The sequence below is a fragment of the Acomys minous genome (genome assembly GCF_964271855.1).
Source record: "Acomys minous genome assembly, chromosome: 6".
Lineage (NCBI taxonomy): Eukaryota > Metazoa > Chordata > Mammalia > Rodentia > Muridae > Acomys > Acomys minous.
The window spans coordinates 73,461,199-73,487,572 of record NC_140487.1 but is presented as its reverse complement, the minus strand read 5'-3'; the positions used below and the strand labels follow the sequence as shown (position 1 = coordinate 73,487,572).

Here is a 26,374-nt window from a genome sequence, read left to right as displayed (position 1 = left end):
GCAACAGATATAGTACAAAGAGGTTTATCTGGGGGAAGGGAAGGGGAGAGGAGTTAGGGCTTGAGTGAGCCAAGAGGGTGGAGAGAAAAATACAGAGAGAGAAATAGGCAGTGGGAGAGCATAGTAGGAGAGAGAGAGAGAGAGAGAGAGAGGAGAGAGAGAGAAGAGGAGAAAAACAGAGGCAGAAAGCTGCATGAGAGCAATAGAGAGAGCGAGGAATACAGGGCATGTGGGGTGGCTGGCAGGGCTTTTATCCTGCTCCCCTCATGGCCAGTGGCAGGTAACGACTTCAGAGGTTGCTAAGGCAACCTAGAAGCAGGCTGGTCGTGCATAACATTCCTACAGGCTTGACTTGGGGAACTTGAGGAACCTGAATAAGTTTGGCAGACTGTCCACCCTTAATGTCACTAGTTACCTTTCATGTTTTACTTTAAGTCTATCTCGGAGCTTTCCATGAAACTTTTCTCAGCACTATGTCCATATTTTTGCATAAATTGCCTTTATTAAATTTCCCAGTCATATTTTTTCTTTTACATAGTTTTTCATTTGGACTCACTTTAAATATGATGTTTTATGAAATATCTCTAAGTCTGCTCTCTGTGATGGTGAGGAGTAATTTTCAGTGTTTACTTTTTGCACTAAGACCACCTAAGGGAGAGACATGAACGAGATTAATGGAAGAAAGAGAAGAGAGGAGATGGTATACTCATGCTTTACTTAAAACTTTTTTAAATGAAAAAGAAAACCTAGAAGCCTAAGGTATAGCTTTGGACCATCTGTGAGGATGTTACCTCAGAGAATTAACAGGGTTGAAGAACCTCCTGGAACGTCTGCAGCACCATGCCCTGGCCTGTGGTCCTTGGCTGGATAAAAAGGAAAGATGTGAAAGAAACAGTTGAGCACAGGCCTCTCTCGTCTCTGTAGAATTCCTGATCCACTGAGACGGTAGCAAGCAGTGCTCTCCTCACCCTGTCAGCTTTGCCCCTTCAGTCCCTGAGCGGAGATAAAGCCTCTCCTGCTTCAGGCTGCTGCTTGGCTGTTGTTTGGCTACAGCAAGGAGGAAAGTAAGTAGTGTAGGTACTTGAGCCATACTCCTGCGCCCCTATGTGCTGAGCCTAAAATTCTCAGAAATTTTGTGTGAGATGATTAATAAAGAAAGCAGTTAATGAGAAAGAAATCACTAGCATCAAGAGCAATGATAATAATTAATCGGGTTTTAGTTATTCTGCTAGAGTGTACTAATACTCCTGTTCATGAGTTAGCTCATCTCTCAGGGCTTCCAACCAGTCACTACACCACGTGTTGCTGTGCATTTCTCCCCAGTGCTAAGGTTAGAGATGTCACATTGACTGCTTCAAATGCACAAATTAGAGTTAGGGTCTTCCAACTCCAGGAGAGCCCACTATCAGATGGCTGTCAGCACACAGCCAGCCATGCTTCTCTCTGCTCCTAGCAGTTGCTCGTGAACTTCAGCCACCCCAGTTCAAGATGTCAAAATCCTCATCGCAAGGTAGCCATAGCTACCTTGTGCTTCCTTGGCCCTCAACCCTCGTAAGCATTAGGCCCAGATTTTGGCTCCGAATGTCCATGTCCTCATCGGCCTCTCCTTCCTTTTCATCTCAATGAACCAGTCATCCATTTCTCTGCATCTGCCTCCCATTACGTCTACCAAATGATTCATATTCTTTTCCTCGCAGTAGTGAAGAGCAAGGGCATTGGGGACAGAGTGAGTAACTGACTTTGACTCTGGCCCACACTGACTGGTTCTCACCTTGGGCTGCTTCCTGAGTCTTTTGAGTTCATTATCCATATAGAGATCAGTTGTCTTAGGCTCATAAGGTTATTATAAAGCATGTTACTTTTTTTAAACACCTAGAAAAATTCCAACAGTGCAGAAAGCAATACATGCATATTTATTTAATGAAATAAGTAGTTGTAAGCTGAGTATGATAGCTCACACATAGTCTCAGCACTAGGAAACCTAGCATATGAGATCTTGAGTTCAAGGCCAGCCTGGACTACATAGTGAGACTTTGTCTCAAATAACATGAATAAATAAATACTTGGCAGTTGTTCTCCTGTCCACCAGCTTACTGTGCAGTAAGAGTCAAGAGAAGTATCATGAAATGTGTGTACAGAATACTAGCTACTGGGAGCTAGTGGAAAGGAAAGTGAAATAAATAGCAATGGAGGCAGATGAGAATAAAAAGAGTTACATTTCAGAATACCTCGCAAAAATTAAAATCTATAATATGAACATTTCATATATATATATATATATATATATGAAAAAAAAACCGATTTTATCCCCAGAGCCCCCTCCCCCTGCTTTCTCTGTCTACGAGTTGAACCCAGAACCTTCTGTTCACCAGGCAACCTCTGAGCTACACTCTAAGCCTAAAAGGAACGTTTTTTTCAAACTACTTAGAAAATTCCCAGTCTGATTTCAGCAATTAAATCAATTTTCATTTTTACTAAAGGAAGAAATTCAGTTGTCACAAATTTAAGGTACTTATGCTAAATCAAATGTGCTTTGAGCAAACGCCGTGGAGACAGAGTGCAAGATGGGTGTCTGTGTCTGAGAAAGCAGCCCAGGAGCCAGAGTACTCATTTGTCTGACCATCTGGAAATCTCCAGTGATCTAGGCTCTTAATTTTACCCTCATTCTTAGAATAAAATAGAAACAATAAAAGAAGAAAATGGGCAGCAAGGGCATTCTACTTTTCATTTAAAAAATAATTCAAGTGATAACAGGAGCAGAGAGTTTAAAAGAAAAAATGAAAAACCATTATAATGATTTGAATGCTCAGTCTATATTTTGCTGTGGGTTCTATTGTTTTCAGCTACATGGGAACCATGGTAATTTTATGAATCATTAGAATTTTCTTTCCAAATTATATGTGCATGTTCTCGGAGTGCCTCCTCCAAAGTCCCCCACAGTAAAAGGCTGCTGAACAATTTCATTTAATGCATTTGAGTTTTGTGCTAATGTTGTATTTTTAAATATTTGTACTTAGCAAACCAAAGACAAAATAATGACAGCTGAGTCTTTGTGCATTTTACTTCTCCTACTTTTGAAATTGTATGAATCTCACTACAGTCGGGTGAGAAGCAACAGAATTAGGAAACCCTAGTTCAGCATCATGGTGGGTTAATAGCAAGAACTTAATAGTCCTACCCAAAGCTGAAAACACAAACAATATTTGAATTTCGTCCTTGGGCATATGTCATCAGACCTTGTACCTGCCGAGTTTTCTATATTACTAATGCCTAATACCTCACGCCAAAGAGTGGGGTATTGGCTCCCAATACCTCCAAAGGCCAGGTCACCAACCTAGGCCTTTCAATCCAATGGCTGAGCCACAGAGAGTAAGTGAACTGGGGGAGGGGAAAAGAGGGGATGGGAGGAAAGAGAGGGAGGAGGGAGAGATTGATTTAAAGTTTACTTCCTTAGGCAGAATTATTCTTGCTATTTGAAGCATTAAAACATTCACACCTTTATAAACAGTGATATTATAGATTTTTATGTTTTATGTTGTTTCAAGACCTTAGACATTATCTTTACCTAATAAAATAAAAAGTTAAATCTCTGCTCGTCTACCTTTTTCTCACTGCCTAGAAAGAATTGTGCATTCTAAGTATTGGCTATATCTTTCCCAGGGGTGTAGGTGTTTCCTGTGTGAAGACTGTCTTAGAAGGAAGTACTTCAAAGCTTCAATATTCTGGGTTTTAGCTACTTACTATTCTTATTCATGGTAGGAAATGTGCCTCCCTGGGCAGTGTGTAGGCGGTTCTATTACTGTTCTTTTCACACTAGCTTTGGCAGGATGCCCTGGAGTTTAGTTCATTGGAATGCATCGTGGGGATTTCTGAGCTCACTTTTGGTCCATTTCCTCACAAATAATGCACTTCAGTGGCTAAAACCTAAGAAAGTGTAGCATAAATGACATGGGCCTAAAACTTAGAAGGTGACCTGGAACCTAAGCTTATGTTATGGTGGGCGGGCTAGAGACGTCATCTTGCCTTGTAAACGAAGAAAGGAACAAAGTGGGGCAACAGGAAAACCATGTTGGGAGCTATGTTGGCGAGTCTTTCAGTTTGGAGGTTTGTGGGGGGCGGGTGCAACACATTCCGACTTGTCCAACATGGAAAGGTCATGTAGAATAGGTAAGTTTGTTCCTAGAATGACCTAGAATGCTGGGTTGCAACTGTCAGATTTTTTTTTTTTTAATGAGAAGCAATTTTCGAAGTCATTAGCTCTCAGATGTTTTCACTCCCATTATGAAGTGAATCTGGGTTGTAGTCTACCCTCGAACAAATTTCCCTTTGTGTGTGCGGATGATTGCATGCGCGCTCCCATGCTTTCTCCCCTGAACAGGTCCATATGTTCCATTTTTACAGGAAGCCAAGCTTCCTGCTCCTTCTCTTCCTCAGAGGGCTCGGGATCTCACCTCAGAGAGGTGCCTAAGTAACCCAGGCTGAAAGAATTTGTCGTGAAGCTTGTCAGCATAATTGATTGTTATATGGTGTGAGCCACCAAAGGCAGGTGAGCCTGCACAGAGTGGAACAAATATGTAGGTAGTGTGCATCTCCCATTGGGTCTATCCCGTCTTCTTCCTCTGACATGTTGATTTATATATTTGCAACTCTTCCCTAATGAATCGTGTCCTACTGTAAGTCACTGAAACCTCTCGCTGAATACCGCACCTCTGCTAACACAAGAACAGTTAAAGGTCTACTCTAAATTCTTGGGTCTGAGTGTTGAGGATGTGTAATCTTTAAAAGGACAAAATAATCACATAAAATGTTTGAGTAATATTGCTACCTCAGGAAACAGGCTCCTGTGACTACAGGTGCTTTGCCACGTGACAGAGTCTAGTCGGAGTGGTTTGAGAAGTAGAAAATGTAAAACAAAACAAAACAAAGCTACCTTTGGTGGCAGCTTGATGTTCCGGCAACCTCTGCAAACTTTCCAAGTGTTATGCTTCCTCCTGTAAATGGCTCTGCATGTTAGATTTGCTATAAAATAGGGAAGCTAATGACTGTTCTGCTTTCTCACAGTCTGTTAGGATCTTGACTGAGATATTTACAGTGTTCAGTGTTCTCAGGAACGGGAAGGGTAGTGTTAGAAAATGCTATGGAAGTGTTGGTAGCAGGGCATGGGAGTTATGCTAAGGCCCAATTTGAGGAAGATGTTTTAGTCCTGTGCCCTTCCAGTCTGTCTTTTCATCCTAGGTATAAGTTCCTGCTGAATTAAAAGGCCAGGGTTTGGAGAAAGTAAGAAAAGGAAGACTTCAGCTATCCACGAATAGACTCTTGGCTCCTGGTGTTGAAGGTCCATGCTTCCAGGATCCCACTGGTTGTTGATTTAGTTGTTTAGAGAAACGGGAACCCTGCTTAATAATCAGCACAAAATGTGCTGATGTTGCCCAGGCTCTTGAACTAGTTTCTGCGGTGTGGTGTTCGACTGAATCTCTCCAAGTCCTGTGAACCCCACAGTATTCTCAACTTCTTCATTGGTTTTTGAGGTTGATAATTTGCTCTTTCTGATGTTTTGATCATCTCAGAAGTGTGATGGAGAGATGGGAAAGATAGAAAAAGGGAGTGGTATGTGCACTGTGGAGAGAGACAGAACAGGAGATGCAATAGGATGCAACCGCAGTGAGGACCAGGCTGATGCGAGTGGCCTGCACTGTCATCTGAGGCCATGGTGATGCCAAGGCCTTTCCGGGCCAGTGGTTCTGCTGCAACCAGAGTCTGTGATTTCATTGCGAATGTTAGCATTGAAGGCCATGCAAATATCCAGTGTTTGTGTTGCCACCTGAAGCCATGTTGATGTCCTTGGGCTGTGCTACCCTCAAGTTTCTGAAAAGTGAGGCTTTTGAAGGCCACTTCCTAAGTTTGGAGCGGGTCATCACTGATTAGTGATGGCAAACTGGATTCATTTGCGGCATCTTCTTGCTGGAAAAGAGATTTTCAAAATGGTCCGTCCTGTATACATGTATGCTTCTTAATCAAAGATTTGGCATCTGACTGCCTCTCAGCCTGCTCCCGTGACACCTCCACTCTGCCTCTTTCCCTCCTCCCCACCACAAAGGACCACTCGGGCCCCTTGAGCCTCACTTTAGCTCATATTCTCTCTGTTTCTCTAACCTGAAGGTCTTTGCTTGTACTGTTGTTCAGCCTATAAACACTAGTTTGGGACTCGGTTCACTTGCAAATACCTCTTTCTTACCACTCTCCAGCCATCTGCCCCAATACCATTAAGTCTTTCTTTTTCTATACCTCTGCTGTTTTTCAATGAACTTATTTGTCATGCAGAATTGTTAGTGGGCAGGAATCCTGTGTTTTTGGGAGCCTTGTCCCTTCTACAGTTAGCCGAGTATTATACATAGAAAAGATAGTTGTCTACATAATGAATTAGTTAGATTTCCTTCTGAGCATCTCCAAACAGCTCTTTCCTGGTGGTCAGCAGTAATAGTTTCAGGAATTCTGCTGTATCTTCACATTTAAAAATATAAAACCATTAAAATAGGACCCAGAGAAAGGGGGGAACCAATCTTAGAACTTTCTGAAGGATTGCCTATTGGTTTACGCAGTGAGTGGATATAGTAGTTTAAAACTGCAGTTTGACATCTGCTCATGTGCCACCAAGCAGATTCCTTTTTCAATTACCCCAGACACACACACACACACACACACACACACACACACACACACACACTTCTCTAGCACAAATAGCTCCCATCCTAACAGTGTGGCTACTGACTTCTCACCTACGGAATCAGATGGCAGACGCTCCTCTGGAACTGCCCAGTCACATCCAGCATTTTCTCTGTGATGTTCGTCCCTAGAACTGTTCAAGTGTACTGCTAATCTGTTACTTTTTAGCTCTTTACCTTGCCTTGCTCTGCAGCATCTCATTGTATGTATTGTAGTTTTACTTTTCATTCTCTTTGAAGGAAGTTTTTGGTCATTTTCTGGTTTTGCTGTGCATATAAGGTGTTCTTACTGAGAAACAAACTCCAGAGTACATCTTCAGTGACTGACCTACTTGTCTTTCTCAGTGAGGTGCTAAAGGGATCATAACATAGACTGTGATTAAGGAGTACTTACTGAGCGCCTTCCATGTGTCAGAGAGCTTATATATTTTCTCTCTTTGCAGAAATCTTATGGACCATTGAGAAAGCAATTAAAAGCTTGGAAATGTTATTTTAAAAAACACAAATATAAGATGTTCTGGGTGTTTTTAACAAGAAGATCACCCTAGTATAGGCTTAGGGAGAGTCTTTCAGCAGATGAGTTGTTCCCGCTGAGATTGGAAAGATAAGAAAATGTTTTGCAGGTAAATGGGACAGGGGACAGGACATTATAGGTAAAAATGAGTCCCTGAACTTGTCATGGAGGACTGAAAGGCGCTGGCACAGCTGAGCCTTAGGGATCTAAGGCGGAAATGGTAGGAGGCTGGAGATGAAAAATGGAAGCCATGCTGGGTATGGCCTCGTGAGTTTACCTGAAGAACATGTGCCTGGCCCACTGAAGAGTTTGAAGGCGATGAGAGACATGATCAAATGTAACTTAAAACTCTTTCCTGTTCTCTTAGAGTTCACACTGTAAAGGGCAGTCACCTTAATCACATTTGCTCATGCCATAGCTACCCATTCCAAAGGTTCCCAGCACCCAGAAGACCCTTTCCTTCCCTATCAGAATCTACGCCTTGAAGTGAAGCCGCTGCTCTGACTGGTCTCATCAACGCTCGTGTGTGGGGAGGAAGTGAGGGGGGCTTTTGATTCTGCTTCTCCCCTTTCTGAAAGTGCTATGCATTACTTCATTGACTACACTTATACATAACCTACAGTGTGTGAGCTATATGGGCCCAGTGTTAGTGATATGAAGGAATGGTCATTGACTTTATATTTTAATAATTACAGTCAAGGACTGGAGAGATGGCTCAGCAGTTAAGAGCACTAGCTACTCTTCCAGAGGTCCTGAGTTCAACAATCATCTGTCATAGGATCTGATGCCCTCTTCATGAAGATAGCACACTATGTACATAAAATAAATAAATCTTAAAAAAAAGAAGAAGAAGAAGAAAGAAAGAAAAGTACAGTGTAATGGATGAGACAACCAAGCGAACCAGTTGTTACCAGAGACCATTTAGACTAGGCTGAAATTGTTCTACCCACAAGTTCTTGTGGCACAGAAGAGGACACTTAAAGTGAGTAACACATGTACTAATGTGTCCAGAAAGGGATGCATAGCATAGGGAGAGCATTGTAGGCAGAACTATGTAGGAGGCATGAAAGCACAGAGGCAGGGAGTAGCTGGAGCAAGCGTGGAATGACTAGGTAGCATGCTTCAGCAAGGATGTGTGTGGAATTGGAGAGAAGCCTGGGGGTGTAGAAGAGCCAGAGCTAAGCAGATTTCTGGTGTAGGAAATGAAATGAATGGATAGAAAAGGGAACCCTAAAATTCTCCCCCATGAGTATCATGGGGCCTACATGCTGTAGAAAATGTATCTACAAATACATTTTCAGCAAATGTGACGGGATGGTCTGTGACAAATGCTTTTGTGTTTCAGTTTTTTTTAAGTCCATTAATTAGGATGAGCTTGCATACTATAGTCATTTCCTGAAGAACTGTGGTAGCATCAATATATGAAGGCTTTCAAGTCTCCCAGTAAAGAAACAATTTCAGTTTTCTTTATCTTACCATTTTCCAAAGCAGTAGAACATGGGGCCAATTTTCTATAATAGTAGTATTAGGATCATTTTATGGATCCCAATTTTGGCGAACAGTAGTCTGGGTCTCAAAAATAACCCATGATTCCCATTCATGCGTGTAGGCTTTGATCTTTTAAAAACACACTTTATTCGGGAGTTCTTTAGTGAGTCTACCTCCGTTCCGATGAGGTAGACCTTTTCAAGACTCAGGTCCTTGGAGTAATTCCAATCTTCTTTGTCAGGATTCCAGAAAAGCCATTATATAGCAAACCAGAAATTCAGCAAAAGTGACTGCAACTGCAGCAGCCAGAACCCAGAACCTCAGAGCGTTCTCTGGTGCGTCTCTCTCTTAAGAGCATCTTAAAATGAAGCAATGAGTAGCCAGGCAAGATGAAGTGATACAAACGCCAAAAAGCCAAGCCTCTGTTTGGGGGTTCGTATTTATCTCCTCTCAGCGTCCATGCCAGGATGCTTATCAACTGGCAACACTGTACCCCTGCAAGAGACAGTTCCCTTTCTAGCAGACAAACATCGCACTCCCTCTCTGTTTCCAGTGGACAAACAGCACACACCTTCACACTTGGGGTCAATACAAAAACATTTTTACATCCACTTCACATAAAGTTTATTTGTTTATCTGTATACAGTGATGAGGATCAACTCTAAGACCACCCTTATAGTGGGTGATAGTAACTGCTATTAAGTTATACCTTAGCTCGACCTAAATTAATTTTCAATGCAGAACCAAATTGTTGGTTCACATGTGCACACTTGCACTTTGGAGTGCTCTTGTTTCCCTGTAATAAACTTTAGTTATTTATTTTTCATAGCAGTTTTTCTTTGCATTAGTTGTCTTGGGATTTTTTTCCCCTTGTATTTTTGTCATGCTCAGACTTTATTACCTGCTAATAAGTTGTAAGAACTGTGAACTTAGCTGTTCCTAAACAAATATAAATCATTTCATATGTCTTTAATGGAAATTATAATGAATAAAATCACCTTTACTTATTATGAAGCCCTTATACTTGTATTTGCAAATTTCTAAATTAACAATGCACCAGTAAATCAGTGGTGATGGTAAAGAAATCAAATAAATAAAACTAGGATTGGCCTTGTTGAAATTTAATATTTCCAGCATTTATCTGTCAGAGCCACTGATTTGGAAATCGTTGTAACTTCTTGAAAAAGGAAGACCTTTTTTCCCATAAAAATCCCCATCATTTTGCAAAGTGCAGTTTCATTTTCCTTGAAGAGAATGTAGTGATTGATTATCTAGAGTGCTGTGGTGACAAGGTAAACCAACCAAATAGCTGGGAGATTGTATGTAATCATATAGCATCACATAGGTACCGTGTTGAGCACAGCCACTGGAATTAAATTGTGCCTTTCTCGTTAGTCCCTGCTGGTACTTCCTGCTCGCCTCCAAAGCCTCGACCCCCAGAGACTATTCAGTTATCCTTTCTCCTCCAAACGCTGTCAATTCCATTCTTATTACCCAAAAGCACCACAGTAGATGCAGAACAAACCTTCCTCCCCCCAAAAGATTGCAAAACGCAGGTGCCTGTTTCTCACATCCTTTGCCAGTGTGACCTTCAGTGAGAAGTTTTTTACATTTCCTACGTGTGAAGATCCTGACATCTGATGAGAAAATGGAAGGACGCGAGATGAACAGAAAGAAAGGGGGCATGTCAGTCACTTCTGAGAAGCTCGGAACCCAGTTGGGAAGGCCAACCATACCTGAAAATGCTTGAGAACAGTTATTCACTACAGAAATCAGCCAGTGTCAAAGTACCAGTGCACAGATTGAATACATGACTCATGTGGACCAATAAAGGAGCAATCAAATTATCCTTGTTATTAGTGGACTAAATTGAGTCATAATAAAGGAAGGGGCTACCCGAGCTCCCCCAGAGCTGATTATCAGTCGTGTAATTGAGGACAGAACCAGGCCCTTTCTCCTAATGATCAGAGTAATCTCCTCGTGCTCATCTTGCGGGGCTTTAGAATTGAAGCCGGCTTTGTGAGGATTGCTGAGCTCCACTCCGCTTTATTAATTGCTGTCCACATTTTGTAGCACATCCTGTGTTCTGAATTGGGATGAGGATTTTAGATGCTTAACGTGGGGACATGTAGCCGGGAGGAATCAATTTCTGTCAGTCACACACAAATACAGAGGAATGGGATTATAGATCAGGGTGAAGTTGCCACGCTTTAATCTCAAAATCAATACAGAAAAGGAAGTTGAACTTGTGAGGATTCTATAGAGACTGTAATTTGGTTTCCTGTGAGGTTTGCCTTACATAATACAATGTTCCTTTCTTCTCGCCTTCTAATTATTTCAGTAGGAGTGAGAAGGGGAGGGGAAGGCGTACTAGGCACATCTCAAATAAGCATGCAACTGCAACTCATAATTCAGGCTAATCCTCCATTGTATGTACTTTTATCTGATCTTTTTATTTTCTGGGAAGAATTTATCTAAAGCTATGTCTCTATAGTGTATCTTTAAGCATAATAAAATGCCTTTGATTTTTTTTTCTTGATCACCATGAGACTGTAAAAAAATTTTTTTTTAAATTTTTACTCTTATGGTTAAGTCTGCTGTAATCTGTATAATTTTATTTAAAAAAATATATGACAAACTCTTATTGACCAAAGAATTCCAGGCGGCTAGGCATGCAATTGATATTTACTTCAGTGTAATTCTCCTCTTTTTGTCGGTCATGAAATAAAGGTTTAAACAACTCACTCTTTTCGTAGTCCAAGATTTAGAGTCTGTTGAATGCTCCTCTTTTCATAAGTAGCACTAACTAGTTGCAAAGTACGCTAGCTTTAAGACGGTCTTATTACTTTTCTCTTTGGGAGTTCTTTAGTTCAGTTTTAAAGTCATCGTCTACATGAGCCCTTCTTCACCAATGCTGATGACAATGTCACCATTTGGCTCAGTAGTTGCCTTAAGAACCCATGTGTTGAAGGCACAGTCTCTGAGAAGAGCTATTGGCAGGCTGCTGAGGCAGGAGGAGAAGGGAGAGGGGGCGGTCTTCAGGACACTCTCCAGTCGTGGAGGCTGGGCACTGGAGAGCCCAGCAACGTTCTCTTTCCTTAGGCTCTAGCCATGCCTTGAGCAGTTTAGTTTTACCATGTGATTCCACCATCATGGCCTCAGTACGAGCCAAAAACAGCCCAGCCAATCAATTATGGATCAAAACCTCCAAACTGTGAGCCAAAGTAACCTTTATCTCTGAAAGTTGGTCACCTCTTGGGATTTGTTATAGTAACAGAAATAAACGAGAAACGCAGTGGGCTGTAGACAGCGCTCGGGGCCAGTGTTGAAGCAGAGCCTGGAGCCCTTGCAGGCTCCTGAAAGACATTTGTTTGTTTCTCAGCCTATTAACTCCTCTTCTCTCTTACAGTAATTATAGTGGTCCTGAAGGGGTTAACTAAGTTAAAGCAAGTGCAGTGTTTAGTGCTATATGCTGTAGTTAAAGAATGCTATAAACATTCATGATAGTCATGAGTGTCATGTGACTTTCAAGTTCTGTGACAAATGCTACAAACGCCCTGCAAGCCAAAAGATAAGAGCCAAATGTTACCTGTTGTTTTTAATCCAGTGATAGTTTTGAAGTCTAAAATAAAGCGTGGAAGCCTTTTTCTTTCCACTGCCTGTAGTAGGTCTTTACTCTCTAAATAGAACCCTGGAGGTGATAAATAAGGCTTCCATTCACTATGAATGCTATTTCTTGAAACCCATGGAGGTTCCGGTAGTGGTGATGGAAGGCTGTAGTCCCAGCACGTGGGACATGAAGGCAGGAGGAGGAGGAATTTAAGCCATTGTGGGCTGTATCGTGAGCACAAGGCCAACATGGATACATAGCAAAACCCAGTCTCAAAAACAGCAAGAAATGGGAATGTAGCTCAGAGATAGAATACAAAGTCCTGGTTTCCATCCCAGCACCATTCAAAATAAATAAATAAAACACATATAGACACATCTGTAGATGCCATGAAGTTTTGAAAATCCCTGTCCTGTGCCATTCCTGGGGAAATGTGAGAAATTTATTTGACTGTTGATTTTAGTCTGTATTTTTGGGTGACACATCCTACAGGAAGGTCCAGTGCCTTAAGCTTCACATCCTTTCAGGTGTCCTTGTCCTGTACATTATTTTTAAACAGAATCTCATGGGTTTCCGTGTGCTCTTTTCTTTCTTTCCAGAGCACAATCATTGTGGAGAAGACAGTGCAGGACCTCATGAACCTGATGCATGACCTCAGTGCGTACTCGGACCAGTTCCTCAGCATGGTGTGCGTGAAGCTCCAGGAGTACAGGGACACCTGCTCCACGGCCTACAGGTAGAGCGCTGACGGGGATGCTGGCCCAGGGCAGGGCCTGGGCGTGGCCAGGCCACACTGCCTTCCTCCCTTAGGTCCTCACACAATCGCCCTGGCAAAGGGAATGAAAGGAACAAAGGGGCAGAGACCCCTAAGATGGCCATAATGGCTCAGCTCAGCTGTTGGCTTTGAGTGTGAATTGGAAGATGTGCCTTCCTCAGACACCTTCTCAGAAACCTCAGGTCTTGATTAGTCCACTTGGTGAAAAGATATTCTTAATAGAGTGATTTAAAACTCCTAATGTTCTATTATACATAAAGTATTTCTTATCCTTACAAACAATTTCCTACTGACATTGATCTAAAGCATTCTTACTGTCAGAAAAGGAAAATCATGCCTGTTTTTAGTATGAGTCGAAGAGGGAAAAACAGTGTTACAAGCTTGAAACCTGTTAGTTAGACCTCGGATTTCTTTTTTCTGGGTTCAACAAATCATCTCAAGCTCATGCAAGATCATAGCACTTCACATAGAAAACTAATAATAGGAACAAATTATGGCTTGTTTGACAAGAAAAAGAATATTCAATAAAATCCTAGAGTATATGTGATATGTAATTAAGCATAGGAAGGGACAGTACAGTGCATAGTCATCACCTGTGTGAAAGCACAGAGAAAGGTGATGACAGACAGGAAAGATTTTACAGATGGTGACACATGTGCTGGACGGAGAGAATCCTAAAGGCATTGAGATAAAGGACAGGGCACGCTACCATAGTGGCCCGCTATCTGGAGGGGACCATAAGGATTCCCTCGTAGGAAGCAGTAGGAGATAATGTTATCTAGGAAGAGTGAGGACACTGATGAACAAGGGGTCTGGGAAAACAAGATTTGGACATTTAGATATTCTGAGAGTAGTTCTACATGAGTCAAGAAGCAAAGTAGTAAAGCAGTAATCTGGAAAAGTGATGTCAGCCACATGAACGCAAACCTACTTCATTCCAACAGGAAGTATGATTTAGCCATTGTCTCTTAGCCCAATTGAATTTTTCAAAGCCCTAATCCCATTGAGTTGTTCTCCCAACAATACTTACTTTTTGTATTCACAAAAAGGTCAATATATTAGATTAAAATCATACTAGTAATATTTTTTTCAGTTACAGACCAAATAATTATCATGGTAATTCAAAAATATTAAAATTTTGGCTTTTCCAAAAATTACAATCTAATAAGGAAATGTTTCAAGCATAAAAATATACTCCATTACAATAAAACTTAGTGAATAAATAAAATATAAATGGTATTCAAAGGAAAAAAGAAAAGGTCCATAAGAAGAGCTTTTATTATATTTATAAATATCCAGTGGAAGATTTCAAATCTCTGTGAGATTCAGATTCCATTAAGAACATTTTTTATTTTTACTTGAAAAGTAGTCATTGAATCTACTTAGGAAATAATGAGGTGTTTCAATGTTTAAAAATGTAATGGTTAAATCAATCTAATTGATATATCTGTCATCTCATATGCATTTTTAATGTGTGTGATGTGAACATTTAAAATCTACTAAGCAATTTTTGGGAGTTGGTTTTGGTTTGGTTTGGTTTGGTTTGATTTTTCAAGACAGGGTTTCTCTGTGTAGCCTTAGCTGTCTTGTAACTCATTCTGTTGACCAGGCTAGTGTCAAACTCAGAGATCCACCTGCCTCTGCCTCCTGAATGCTGGGATTAAAGACGTGCACCACCACCAGCAGCCAGTGCTTAACTACATGCATTTAATAGAGATTATGTCCTAGATCCAACACCCCCTTTCCCAACCCCTAGTCCCCCAACTCATGTAGCCACTTTCTCACGCTCTATTTCAGGATTTGAAGTATAAAGATTCTGCATCTAAAAGAGAACATGTGATATTTCTGTTCCTAGCCTTTGGAAACATTTTAAATAGTGAATTTTTTTTTTACAAACGTATTTATATGTCAAAAGGCCTGACTTTTGCAAGTATTTATAGTCATACCAAAAACAACTATATATCAGCTTTAATATGTAGAGATGAGACTATAGTTTTACAAATATTTTAGTGAGTACACAAATTGCTGAAGCCACTGACCTAACATATTTGTTTGAAGTTGGAATTTCTGGTCCTTCCCAAGGGCCAGAAATTTTCAGATTTTACAAAATAACTTCTAAAGTGGTTATACCAATGTGTCATCTACAAATGAGAGTTTAAAAAAATTTTAAACAATAAAATTTCAATTTTAAACAATGAAAATACTTTAAAATAAGATTTTAATAGCAGTGTGATGTAGCTTATGTTTATGTGGAACCACTATTAAATTTAAAGATTTTTTTAAATACACATAAATCTGATTATCATCACAAAATAATTTCTCACCAATAATAATGTTAATGAATACTATTTATAACTGAACTATAATACATAACTTATAATAAGGTAATTAATTGGTTCTAGAGTCTAAATTCTGCTGATAGGTATTATTATAATATGGTTGCTTAAATTATTTTGACAGGCCGGGCATGGTGGCACACACCTTTAATCCCAGCACTCGGGAGGCAGAGGCAGGTGGATCTCTGCGAGTTCAAGGCCAGCCTGGTCTACAAAGTGAATCTAGGACAGCCAAGGCTACACAGAGAGACCCTGTCTCGAAAAGCCAAAAAAGAAAGTTATTTTGACAGAAAAGTTTTAAGTCCCTAGAGCTTGACACTTTATTCATCATTTCCTCTCATTTGTGTGAAGTGATTGGAAGGCATTATGTATCAGTCAGGTTTGGGTTACTATAATGAAATAGTATGGACAATTAACCTACACAATGAAAAAGTGCACTTGTAGGGTCTTTTATCAAAGCAGGAGTGCCCAGTGAAGCCAGAAACATGTATCATGAACCAAGAAGCAGAGAAACATCATGAGACCAGGCTCCCACAATTCCTTTTGAGAACACAAAGTCAGAGTCCACTCCCTTTTATTAGGGTAAAATCAGTTTATTTCTTGCATGTGAACATCTTGCATATTTGTGAAGATAGATAGTTATGATGGTTCATTGTGGGGGTTTCTTTGTTTGTTTGTTTTAATGTTGTGTCCTCCCCTGGACTGGACATTTCCAGTTTCTGGCATCCTTTGGGTCTAAACCATCCCAGTCCCAGTGTGTGTTTAGAAAGAGTTAACCAGTCACAGACTCTACCTTTAAGGAACCTTACAGTCTAGGAAAAGAAGAGAAAGTAGCATGTGACTAAGAAACAGAATGCCTCGACCCACAGCATCAAGTTGTGCGAGGGAATGCGGTAAAGCAGGGAAGGCCATGCCACAGGACTAGTGAGGACCGATAGGACTACTGCTGTTACTAATGAGGAAGCGCGTGAACTGGGCTGTGAGCAATGAGGATGTTGAGGCAGAGAAGCTTAAGAAGGGTAAGATGGAACTGTGGCAACGTGCCAAGGTGGGAGATGTAGGAAGGGAAGGGCAAGTGGACGCGTGTGGGGGAGGCTAGGGCTGCCACGCAGGCTCTGGAATGCCCGGCTTACAGTTAGTCAGTAAGGAGCCGGTGAAGGGGAGCTCCAGGTGCACAGGGCTGTTCTGTGGAGGCTCTTCTGCCTCTTGTGTGGATGGACTGGAGAGAAAGAAGGAAGCAGGGTGGGAGAGTGCTTGTCAGGGATGAGCTGGGGAAAATGGAGGGGATGGGACAGTTGAGGACATAGGAGGTAAACTTTATAATGCCAGGCCACTGATGGCTGGAGAGGGCAGGGAAGGGCTCAGGAGAGACAAGAGTGAGAGCATCTTTCTCTTCTCAACTGTGATAACTTTTTAAACATAGATTCAAGATCTCATACTCACCCTTTGAATGTAATGTTATTTTTAACTCCTCATCTGGGTCTATTGAGATATTTTTGAATCCTCATTCTGTCATCAAAAATTCTGAGCTATTCCTCTAAGTACCATGCCTCTCTTCAGTTTAGTTTCTTCATAGGAAAACATTGAGTTGAACAGCTTAAGTTGAAAATTTACGGGGTGCCGGTTGGGCCAACCTTGCTAGGTGAATGGGTATGCGTTATGCAGTGTTTCTAGCTGAGAGCCTTGCTTTGGCTCAGGAGCAGACACCATAAGCCAGTGTGAATGCCAGCTTTGTATCTGTACACGTTGTATGACCTCAGACAGCACACAGCCTCCCTGCCCTAACTTGCCTTTCTTTAAAAAAAGAGGTATTCCAAAAATGCTAAAGTTTTACACCTGTTTTTAGCCAAGTGACACGCCACCCAGATCACTCGGCTGTGCCTTTGGTAGAAGTAGCAGTGGTGGATGCCTTTAGCTCTGCCCATGACGGCCCATGTTCACCAGCATCCGCTCTCTCAGAAACATTTTTCTTGTGGGTGCTTCTCATCCTGACCCTCTGGTTTTAGTTTTAGTTATAGAGGCAGATGTAGAACGTACTGTGTAGCCTAGGCTAGCCACAAACTCAAGCTCCTCCGACTTCAGCCTCCAAAGTATTGGAATTATAGGCTTGTGCCACTGTGCACCGCTAAGGCTAACCTCCCCCTTGAACATCTTCCCAAGATAGTGTGTGCAGACCCAGTGTGGATAGTATTTTGCTTGTTACCACAGTCCTTCCATCTTTTAAATTCTGAATAAATTCCCATCGAGGAAAAGAATATTGCAGATCCAGGGGAAAGTAGACAGGGGTCCAGATTCGAAGCATCTGGTAGACATTCCCGTGGGCGCGTGGAGGCAGCAGTTGGATGTGCTCATCAGCAGAGGAGGGCTCCGGCCTAGAGGGAGATGCTTCTCGGCCATCAGCATGTGGTGTGAGTGGTATGCGAAGCCGTGGTCCTTGATGAAACCTCCTTGGCATAAGTACAGATAGCCATGTCACAGGTGACTAACATGTGGACCTAAGAAGTCTGCAACATGGGAGTAACTGTCAAAGGGGACTGAGAAGCAGCAATCAGAACAGGAAACGTTTTCAATGTACTGTTAGAAACCAAGCAAAGGGATGATGCAAAGGGGTAAACAGGGTGAGCTGCTGCTGCTGGATCTGATCAGAGCATGGACCGAGTGAGGTCTTTCACTTGGCGGGTCACTAGTGACCATTCCCAAGGACATTAGGGTGCAAACCAGAATGGCATGATGACAAAGGAAAACATAGGTAGAGAATTTATAAATATAAGCTAAGGATTTGTTTACGGTTAGTGCCATTACAGAGGGGAGCAGGAATATGGGGGTAGCTAGAGAGCTAAGGTCGCATGGAGGTTTGTTACACTTGGTGTGTCACTTCCAAAGAGGAATACATGTCCATCTATATTTGAAAACCATTTGGTAGAGAGAGAGGATTGTTGGTATATGAAACAGAGGACCACTCTGAAGTCATGTTATGGGCAGATAGGTAAGGGTATGATCTCGTACATAGGCAGAGTGGTTGGTTTTAGGCAGAAATGAGAATAGTTTTATTTACTCTGAACTCTTTTATGGATAGGAATCAAATCCCTTCTCTGCATTTACATTTCCCAGGATATCTGTATTTACCGTCTACTGTATATTATATTTATTAAATATGTGGGATGAAGCACGCACATGTGTACATATCATGGTACTCAGACCAAGGTCAGAGGGCAAATTGTGAGAGGCAGGCCTTCCATTGTGTGTTTCCAGGCTGGAACTCCAGTGTGCTGGCTAGTTTTTTGTCAACTTGACACAAGCTTAAGTCATCTGAGAGTGGGGCACCTCAATTAAGAAAATGTCTTCATAGGATGGGGCTGTGGGCAAGCCTGTAGGGCATTTTCTTATTTAGTGATTAGTAGAGAAGAGCCCAGCCAGTTGTGGGCGGGGCGCTCCTGGGCTGATGGTTCTGAGTTCCTAAGAAAGCAGGCTGAGCAAGCCATGGAAAACAAGGCAGTAAGCAGCACCCCTCCATGGCCTCTGCAGCACTCCTGCCTCCAGGCTCCTGCCCTGTTGGAGTTCCTGTCCTGACTCCCTTCAGTTATGATGTGGACGTGTAAGCTGAATGAACCCTTTTGTCCCCAACTTATTTTTGATCATGGTGTTTCATCACAGCAATGGGAACCATCAGTAGTGCATCAGGTGATCAGACTTGGCGAAAAGTATTGTACCTAGTAAGCCAATGTGCTGGTTCTTGTGTGTGTGTGTGTGTGTGTATGTGTGTGTGTGTGTGTGTGTGAGAGAGAGAGAGAGAGAGAGAGAGAGAGAGAGAGAGAGAGAGAGAGAGAGAGAAGAGAAGAGAAGAGAAGAAGAAGAGGAGGAGGAGGAGGAGGAAGAGAGAGGAGAGAGAGCGAGAGAGAGCAAGAGAGAGAGAGCAGCAAATTCTCCAAAATGGTGTCTACTCCTTGGTTCCCAGTGCCAGATTATCTGGGAGTGATGCTCCTGGCTGCTGAATTATAGGTCTAACTTGAATTCATCTCTGGCTGTAAAAAGCAAATCTGTAAATTTTTGAAGACAAATAAGTAGAAACCCATTTTTTTTTACTTTATTAATTTATTCTTGTTACATCTCAATGGTTATCCCATCCCTTGTATCCTCCCATTCTTCCCTCCCTCCCATTTTCCCCTTATTCCCCTCCCCTATGACTGTTCCTGAGGGGGATTACCTCCCCCTGTATATGTTCATAGGGTATCAAGTCTCTTCTTGGTAACCTGCTGTCCTTCCTCTGAGTGCCACCAGGTTTCCCCCTCCAGGGGACATGGTCAAAGTTGAGGCACCAGAGTATGTGAGAAAGTAATATCCCACTCTCCACTCTACTGTGGAGAGTGTTCTGTCCATTGTCTAGATCTGGGTAGGGGTTTAAGGTTTACCGCCTGTATTGTCCTTGGCTGGTGCCTTAGTTTGAGCGGGACCCCTGGGCCCAAATCTGCCTATCATAATGTTCTACTTGTAGGCTTCTAGGACCCTCTGGATCCTTCTACTTTACCATTCTCCCATGCTTCTCTCATCTAGAGTCCCACTAGAATGTCCTCCCCTCTGTCTCGGTTTCCTGGTAAGTGAAGGCTTTCGTGGTACATGCCGCTTGGGCTAATATGCAGATATAAGTGAGTATATACCATTTGAGTCTTTCTGCTTCTGGGTTAACTCACTCATTATGATCATTTCTAGCTCAATCCATTTATCCACAAATTTCAGGAATTCCTTTTTTTTAATAGCTGAATAGTATTCCATAGTGTATATGTACCACAGTTTCTTTATCCATTCTTCTACTGAGGGACACTTAGGCTGTTTCCATGTTCTGGCTATTATGAATAAGGCTGCTATGAACATGGTTGAGCAAATTTTCTTGTTGTGTGCTGGAGCATCTTCTGGGTATATTCCAAGGAGTGGAATAGCTGGGTCTTGAGGAAGCCCTATTCCCATTTTTCTGAGATAGCACCAGATAGATTTCCAAAGTGGCTGTACTAGTTTGCATTCCCACCAGCAATGAAGGAGTGTTCCTCTCTCTCCACATCCTCACCAGCATGTGGTGTCGCTTGACTTTTTGATATTAGCTATTCTGATGGGTGTAAGATGGAATCTCAGAGTTGTTTTGATTTGCATTTCCCTGATGATTAAGGAGGTTGAGCATTTCTTTAAGTGTTTCTCAGCCATTTGATATTCCTCTGTTGAGAATTCTCTGTTTAGTTCCAAGCCCCAACCCATTTTTATGCTTGTTTTGCAGCAGTACACGGTCATGTGTGTACATTCTCCACACACAACCCCATGGAGCGTGTTTCTGTGACTTAATGAGGTTTTTCAGGTTTGGGGAAAATGTGTTTTCTTCTTGCATGACTCTGAAGATGCAAAGCGTCCTTACTTCCTCTCTTCCAGTCTGCTGCCCTCCCCCGGATTGGCACCTGCTGAGGAGTAATTAGGGCAGTCCTAATTTGGACAACCAAATCCTGATTACAGTGAGAGGAAAAACAGGAAATGTTCTAGTTTTGCTGCCAGCAAATGACTGACTTAAATAGAAAGCCATGTACAATTCAAATGATCCAAAATGATATAACACTAGGGAGGGCAGGAGGAGGAAGCGGGGAGGCGTTGCAGCCTGCCTTTCTCCCACGTGATTCTCAGCAGATCTCTCAGGGAAGCTGTCAAACCCCTCAGCTCACAACGCCCTCTGCTGAGAGTCGGTTTGCCGCCTGAGTCTGCCAAGAGAACCTGAGCAGAGCTGTGGGCTTAAAGATCTGGGGAAAGGTCAGGGCCATCTTGCCTGTGTAAGCACAGGGCTCAGGAGAGAAAGACTGCTGTGGAGTGATGTCATGGCACATGCTTGGGATACAGATGTTCCCCTGAAAGGGAAATGAGGACTAAGAGCAGTTTCCTTAATTAGTCACACCCTTCGGAGCTTCAAGGAAACTCAGTTGTGAGTTTAGAAACATCCCATGTTCCCAGTCTGCCAGTTTGTCTATTACTCTGCTACCTCCAAGCCCAATGCTTCTCTCCCCAGGCTTGTCCTCTTTGCCCCGAGAGTCAACCAGCAGTCCCATCTGTCCCGAAAGAATCAGTTAATGCTTGGAAGTCACAGTTTTCTCCAGTTTCACTTCATTCTAATTTAGCATCAGTTCATTAGTTTCTCCAGTGGCTGGTATAATGCACATGTGCGCGCGCGCGCGCACACACACACACACACACACACACACACACACACACACACACACTGTCATAATGTTGGACCTAGTAGAAAATACAAATAAAACCTCTGCTATACACTATGCCTTGCTAAAGGAGCTAGAACTCATGCATGAGTATGAAGACACCCTGCAGCATAACACACTTGCAAGCTAAGGAGGAGGCTCAGTGGAATTTCTGTAGACTTTGGCTCATGTACCAAGAGCCCTGGATTTGATCCCTAGCATGCCAGAGTGCTAAGGGGGCACCCGTGATTAAAGTAGGATGACAAAAAAGCAGGTCCAGTTCAGGGATGGCAGCTTGTTGGCCCCTTGGCATGTTTGTGGGAGGAATGATGAAGCTTCTGTGAAACTGCATGGGAAGAACGGATGCATGGGGAAATCATAGCAAGGACAGGATGTGTGCAGAGACAGGAAAGAAAGTTGTGCAATTTCCCCATTGTGTGTCAGAGTATATGACTGGCATAGAGTGAGGTGGACAGCATGAGCCACGTGGAGCTGTGGAAGGTCTCTCCAGCCCCATTGTGTGAAATAGCAGAAACTGGACATTTATGGATGCCTTCAGACACCGGAAGTGCTTCTGTATCCCTGCATAACATGCAGGATTGAGAATAGAGTTGAGCTGGCCTTAACATTGGGCAAGTGAAGTCATGAGCAAGAGGAACCTTCTGCAAAAGCCTACCCAGCTCTAACTCTCATCTGACAATGAAGGCAGTTTCTCTCCACCTTCCTGGCTCACTCAGCACTGACACTCAGTGTTAAGTTACTTTGCTGTTTCTATGATAAAATACCATGACAAAGTAACTTATAAAAGAGCTCATTTAATAATTATGCTTACAATTCCAGATTATTAGAGTCTGTGTTATTGGAACAATGGCACGGTGGCAAGAGCAGCTGGCATCTCCCATCTCAGTCACCAAGCAGAAGGCAGAGAAGGCACATTGAGAATGACACGAATGTTTTAAAGCCACCCAGTGACAGACCTCTTTCAACAAGGCCACACCTCCTAATCCTTCATAAACAGTTCCACCAACTGGGGACCAAGTATTAGAACACATGAACCTATGGGGGGCTTTTATCATTTAAACCATAACACACAGTTTTATTAACTATAAATATCAACTGAGTGGTTTAAAATATGTCCTATCTGCTTCACAGAAAGCATGAATCAGGTGAGCATTTTTAATGTGCTTCTGAAGTCATCCCAGTGGCAACTTACATTTCTGTGTGTGATTTGACCATGTATTGATATGTGTATGCTTTTCTTTTCATGACATTATTCTTCAACTGTAGATTCACACCAACATTATTAGGGGACATTGTAATACATTAGATTTCCCATACTAGGTCCACTGAGCATTAGGCCTTGGCAACTGTACTTTTAAAAGTGGTTGTCACGTGTGTTCCTGGTTAGAAATCCCTGTCTGAACTCCCAGCTTCTAGAAGGAAGTTACTGTGACTTTTTGCACATAATTAGCTTTAGGAACTAGCATAACATATCCTCATAGCCTGAGCACCCATGGTTATTGGTCAGATGGATGCCTTCACTTCACTGTCCATGCCACCTGCTCTCTTGACCCAAACAGATGTTGCAGGTGTTTCCCCCTAACCATATGTCTTGTAAATTCAGTAGGAAGCAGCAAACTTCATTTCTCCTGCCTAGCTTGGCCTCTTGTGATCAGGTAGGAGCCTATTGCAGTAACCTTGATTCACAGTAATAAGATGTAGATTCAGTAGAAACAAATACTCAGTAAAGTGCATAGTCACAGTGCAGAGGACTGTATAAGTCATTAGCCTATCTAGTCACTCACAACGATTCTATTAAATTGGATTCTCCTTACCTTACCCATGAAAAAACAGGTTTGGAAAGATTAATAATGTATCGAAGGGCACAGAGTGGAGAAGTCGTAGTGCATGCATTAGAAGCGAACTCTGTCTGACTTTAAAGCCCAAATAGGAAGCAATGGAGTTAAAGAAGTAATGGAAAACGTAGAAGCCTTTGAGGAGGCGTAGAGGAGTAGCACAGTCCTAAGCAGGCCAGGCTCCAGAAAACCAGCAGTGGGCCTAGTTTGATCTGCCCCAACAATCATCTGACAAAGGTCAGGTTCTCTAACCTCCATGCCCAGGAGTTTCATCTACCAGATGAAAGTGATGAACCCATCTGCCACACAGGAGTGTTGTATCATCAAGGAACATGGCTGGAGAGATGACTCAATGAGCAGAAGTGCTTGATATTCTAGGATAAAGGCTTCCATGAGGACCCAACATCCAAGTAAAACCTCAGACATGACCACACATACATCTGTAACCCCAGGCCTGGGGAAGACGGGAGCAGAGATAGGAAGCTCTCTGGGTCTTGCTGGCGGCCTTTGTCCAGGCGCAGTAAAAACCTTGTCTCTAAGAAATATAGTGGAGAGTGACAGAGCAGGCCTCCATGAGTGCACACACAGGCATGCACCCTCACAAGCAAAAATGTGCATATACCACAGTAAACACTCCATACACATACATCCACACACAAACACCACACTCTCACATGCACATACCACATTCATAAAGACATGCATACATACATACCACATACACAGAGAGACATACATACATACATACATACATACACAACACACACTGTGTATATATATATCACATACATACAACCATTCTACACTCACACATGTATACCACAGCACATACCACACACACACACACACAAATATACACACACCACACACAGAGACATGCATTTGTACATATACATATATGCATACATATACACATGCACACAAATATACATACCACACTTACACATATATATCACAGACACAGATTACACTCACATACATACTAAGCTCACACTTACGTACATTCACACTCACCCATACATACACACTGCACTCACACACATACACATTCCACACCATACTTGCACATACACAAGAATAGAAAAGTGCCTAGACTGTGATGACTGTGTTCACATATTTGTTTATTATTACATTCATTAATGTCATCGTTGATACTCATTGATGTCAGAGGAAAAATTTTTTATGCCTTCTGTTGTGCCTGTGGTATTTATACTGCAAATACATCATTCCATATTCAATCTGTTACCTTATTTATTCAGCAGTTATTGAGACCCTAGTACCAAAGCCAGGCAAGGGCAGTATATGAAAAGAAAACTACAGGACAACCTTCTTAACAAACAGATACAAGATTTCTCAACAGAGTACTAGCAAATCCAATTCAACAGCACATTAAAAGGATCATCCCCCATGATGGAGTGGGATTTATCCCTGGGATGCAGAGACACATCAGCATCCACAGATCAATAAATGTGATGCATCACATTAACAGAGTGGAGGATAAAAGCTGTATGGCCATCTCATTAGACACAAAGAAAATGATTGACAAAAGTCAGTGTCCTTTCTTTTGGAAAACACAGCAGCTGTGCGATGGAGGAATACACTTTAACACAGTTAAAGCCCCATATAGTAAATTCACAGTTAATGTGGTGTACAATGGTGAAAATTAAAACCCTTTCCACAAGGATCTGGGCAGGACAAGGTGCTAGGCAAATAAGCAAAAGAAAGAAAGAAAAGAAAGGAGTAAGATTTTCGTTCTTTGCTAATGACATGATCAGTGACACTGATAGATGTTAGAACCTAAAGATTCTACTAATGCAAACTGCCAAGACTAATAAAAGAACACAGTGAGATCGCAGAGGACACAGTGAGGTCACAGAGCACACAGTGAGAGAGATCGCAGAGGACACAGTGAGATCGCAGAGGACACAGTGAGATCTCAGAGGACACAGTGAGGTCACAGAGGACACAGTGAGGTCGCAGAGGACACAGTGAGGTCGCAGAGCACACAGTGAGATCACAGAGCACACAGTGAGGTCACAGAGCACACAGTGAGGTCGCAGAGCACACAGTGAGATCGCAGAGGACACAGTGAGATCTCAGAGGACACAGTGAGGTCACAGAGGACACAGTGAGGTCGCAGAGGACACAGTGAGGTCGCAGAGGACCCAATGAGGTCGCAGAGGACACAGTGAGGTCGCAGAGGACACAGTGAGATCGCAGAGCACACAGTGAGATCGCAGAGCACACAGTGAGGTCTCAGCGCACACAGTGAGATTCCAGAGGACACAGTGAGATCACAGAGGACACAGTGAGATCACAGAGGACACAGTGAGATCGCAGAGCACACAGTGAGGTCGCAGAGCACACAGTGAGATCGCAGAGCACACAGTGAGATCGCAGAGCACACAGTGAGATCTCAGAGCACACAGTGAGATCGCAGAGCACACAGTGAGATCGCAGAGCACACAGTGAGGTCGCAGAGGACACAGTGAGGTCGCAGAGCACACAGTGAGATCTCAGAGCACACAGTGAGATCGCAGAGCACACAGTGAGATCGCAGAGCACGCAGTGAGATCGCAGAGCACGCAGTGAGATCGCAGAGCACGCAGTGAGGTCGCAGAGCACGCAGTGAGATCGCAGAGCACGCAGTGAGATCGCAGAGGACACAGTGAGGTCGCAGAGCACACAGTGAGATCGCAGAGCACACAGTGAGATCGCAGAGGACACAGTGAGATCGCAGAGGACACAGTGAGATCGCAGAGGACACAGTGAGATCGCAGAGCACACAGTGAGGTCGCAGAGGACACAGTGAGATCGCAGAGGACACAGTGAGGTCGCAGAGCACACAGTGA

At 42.6% G+C, this 26,374-nt stretch overlaps 1 protein-coding gene across 1 annotated transcript in view; it reads left to right on the top strand.

The window, feature by feature from the left end:
• The window catches only part of EXOC4 (exocyst complex component 4), a 739,217-nt gene that overhangs the window by 551,155 nt on the left and 161,688 nt on the right, over positions 1 to 26,374 (top strand). Inside the window, exon 12 of the mRNA XM_084787371.1 lies at positions 12,934 to 13,070. Coding sequence (XP_084643497.1) covers positions 12,934 to 13,070 — 137 coding nt within the window. The remainder of the gene's footprint in view (positions 1 to 12,933; positions 13,071 to 26,374) is intronic.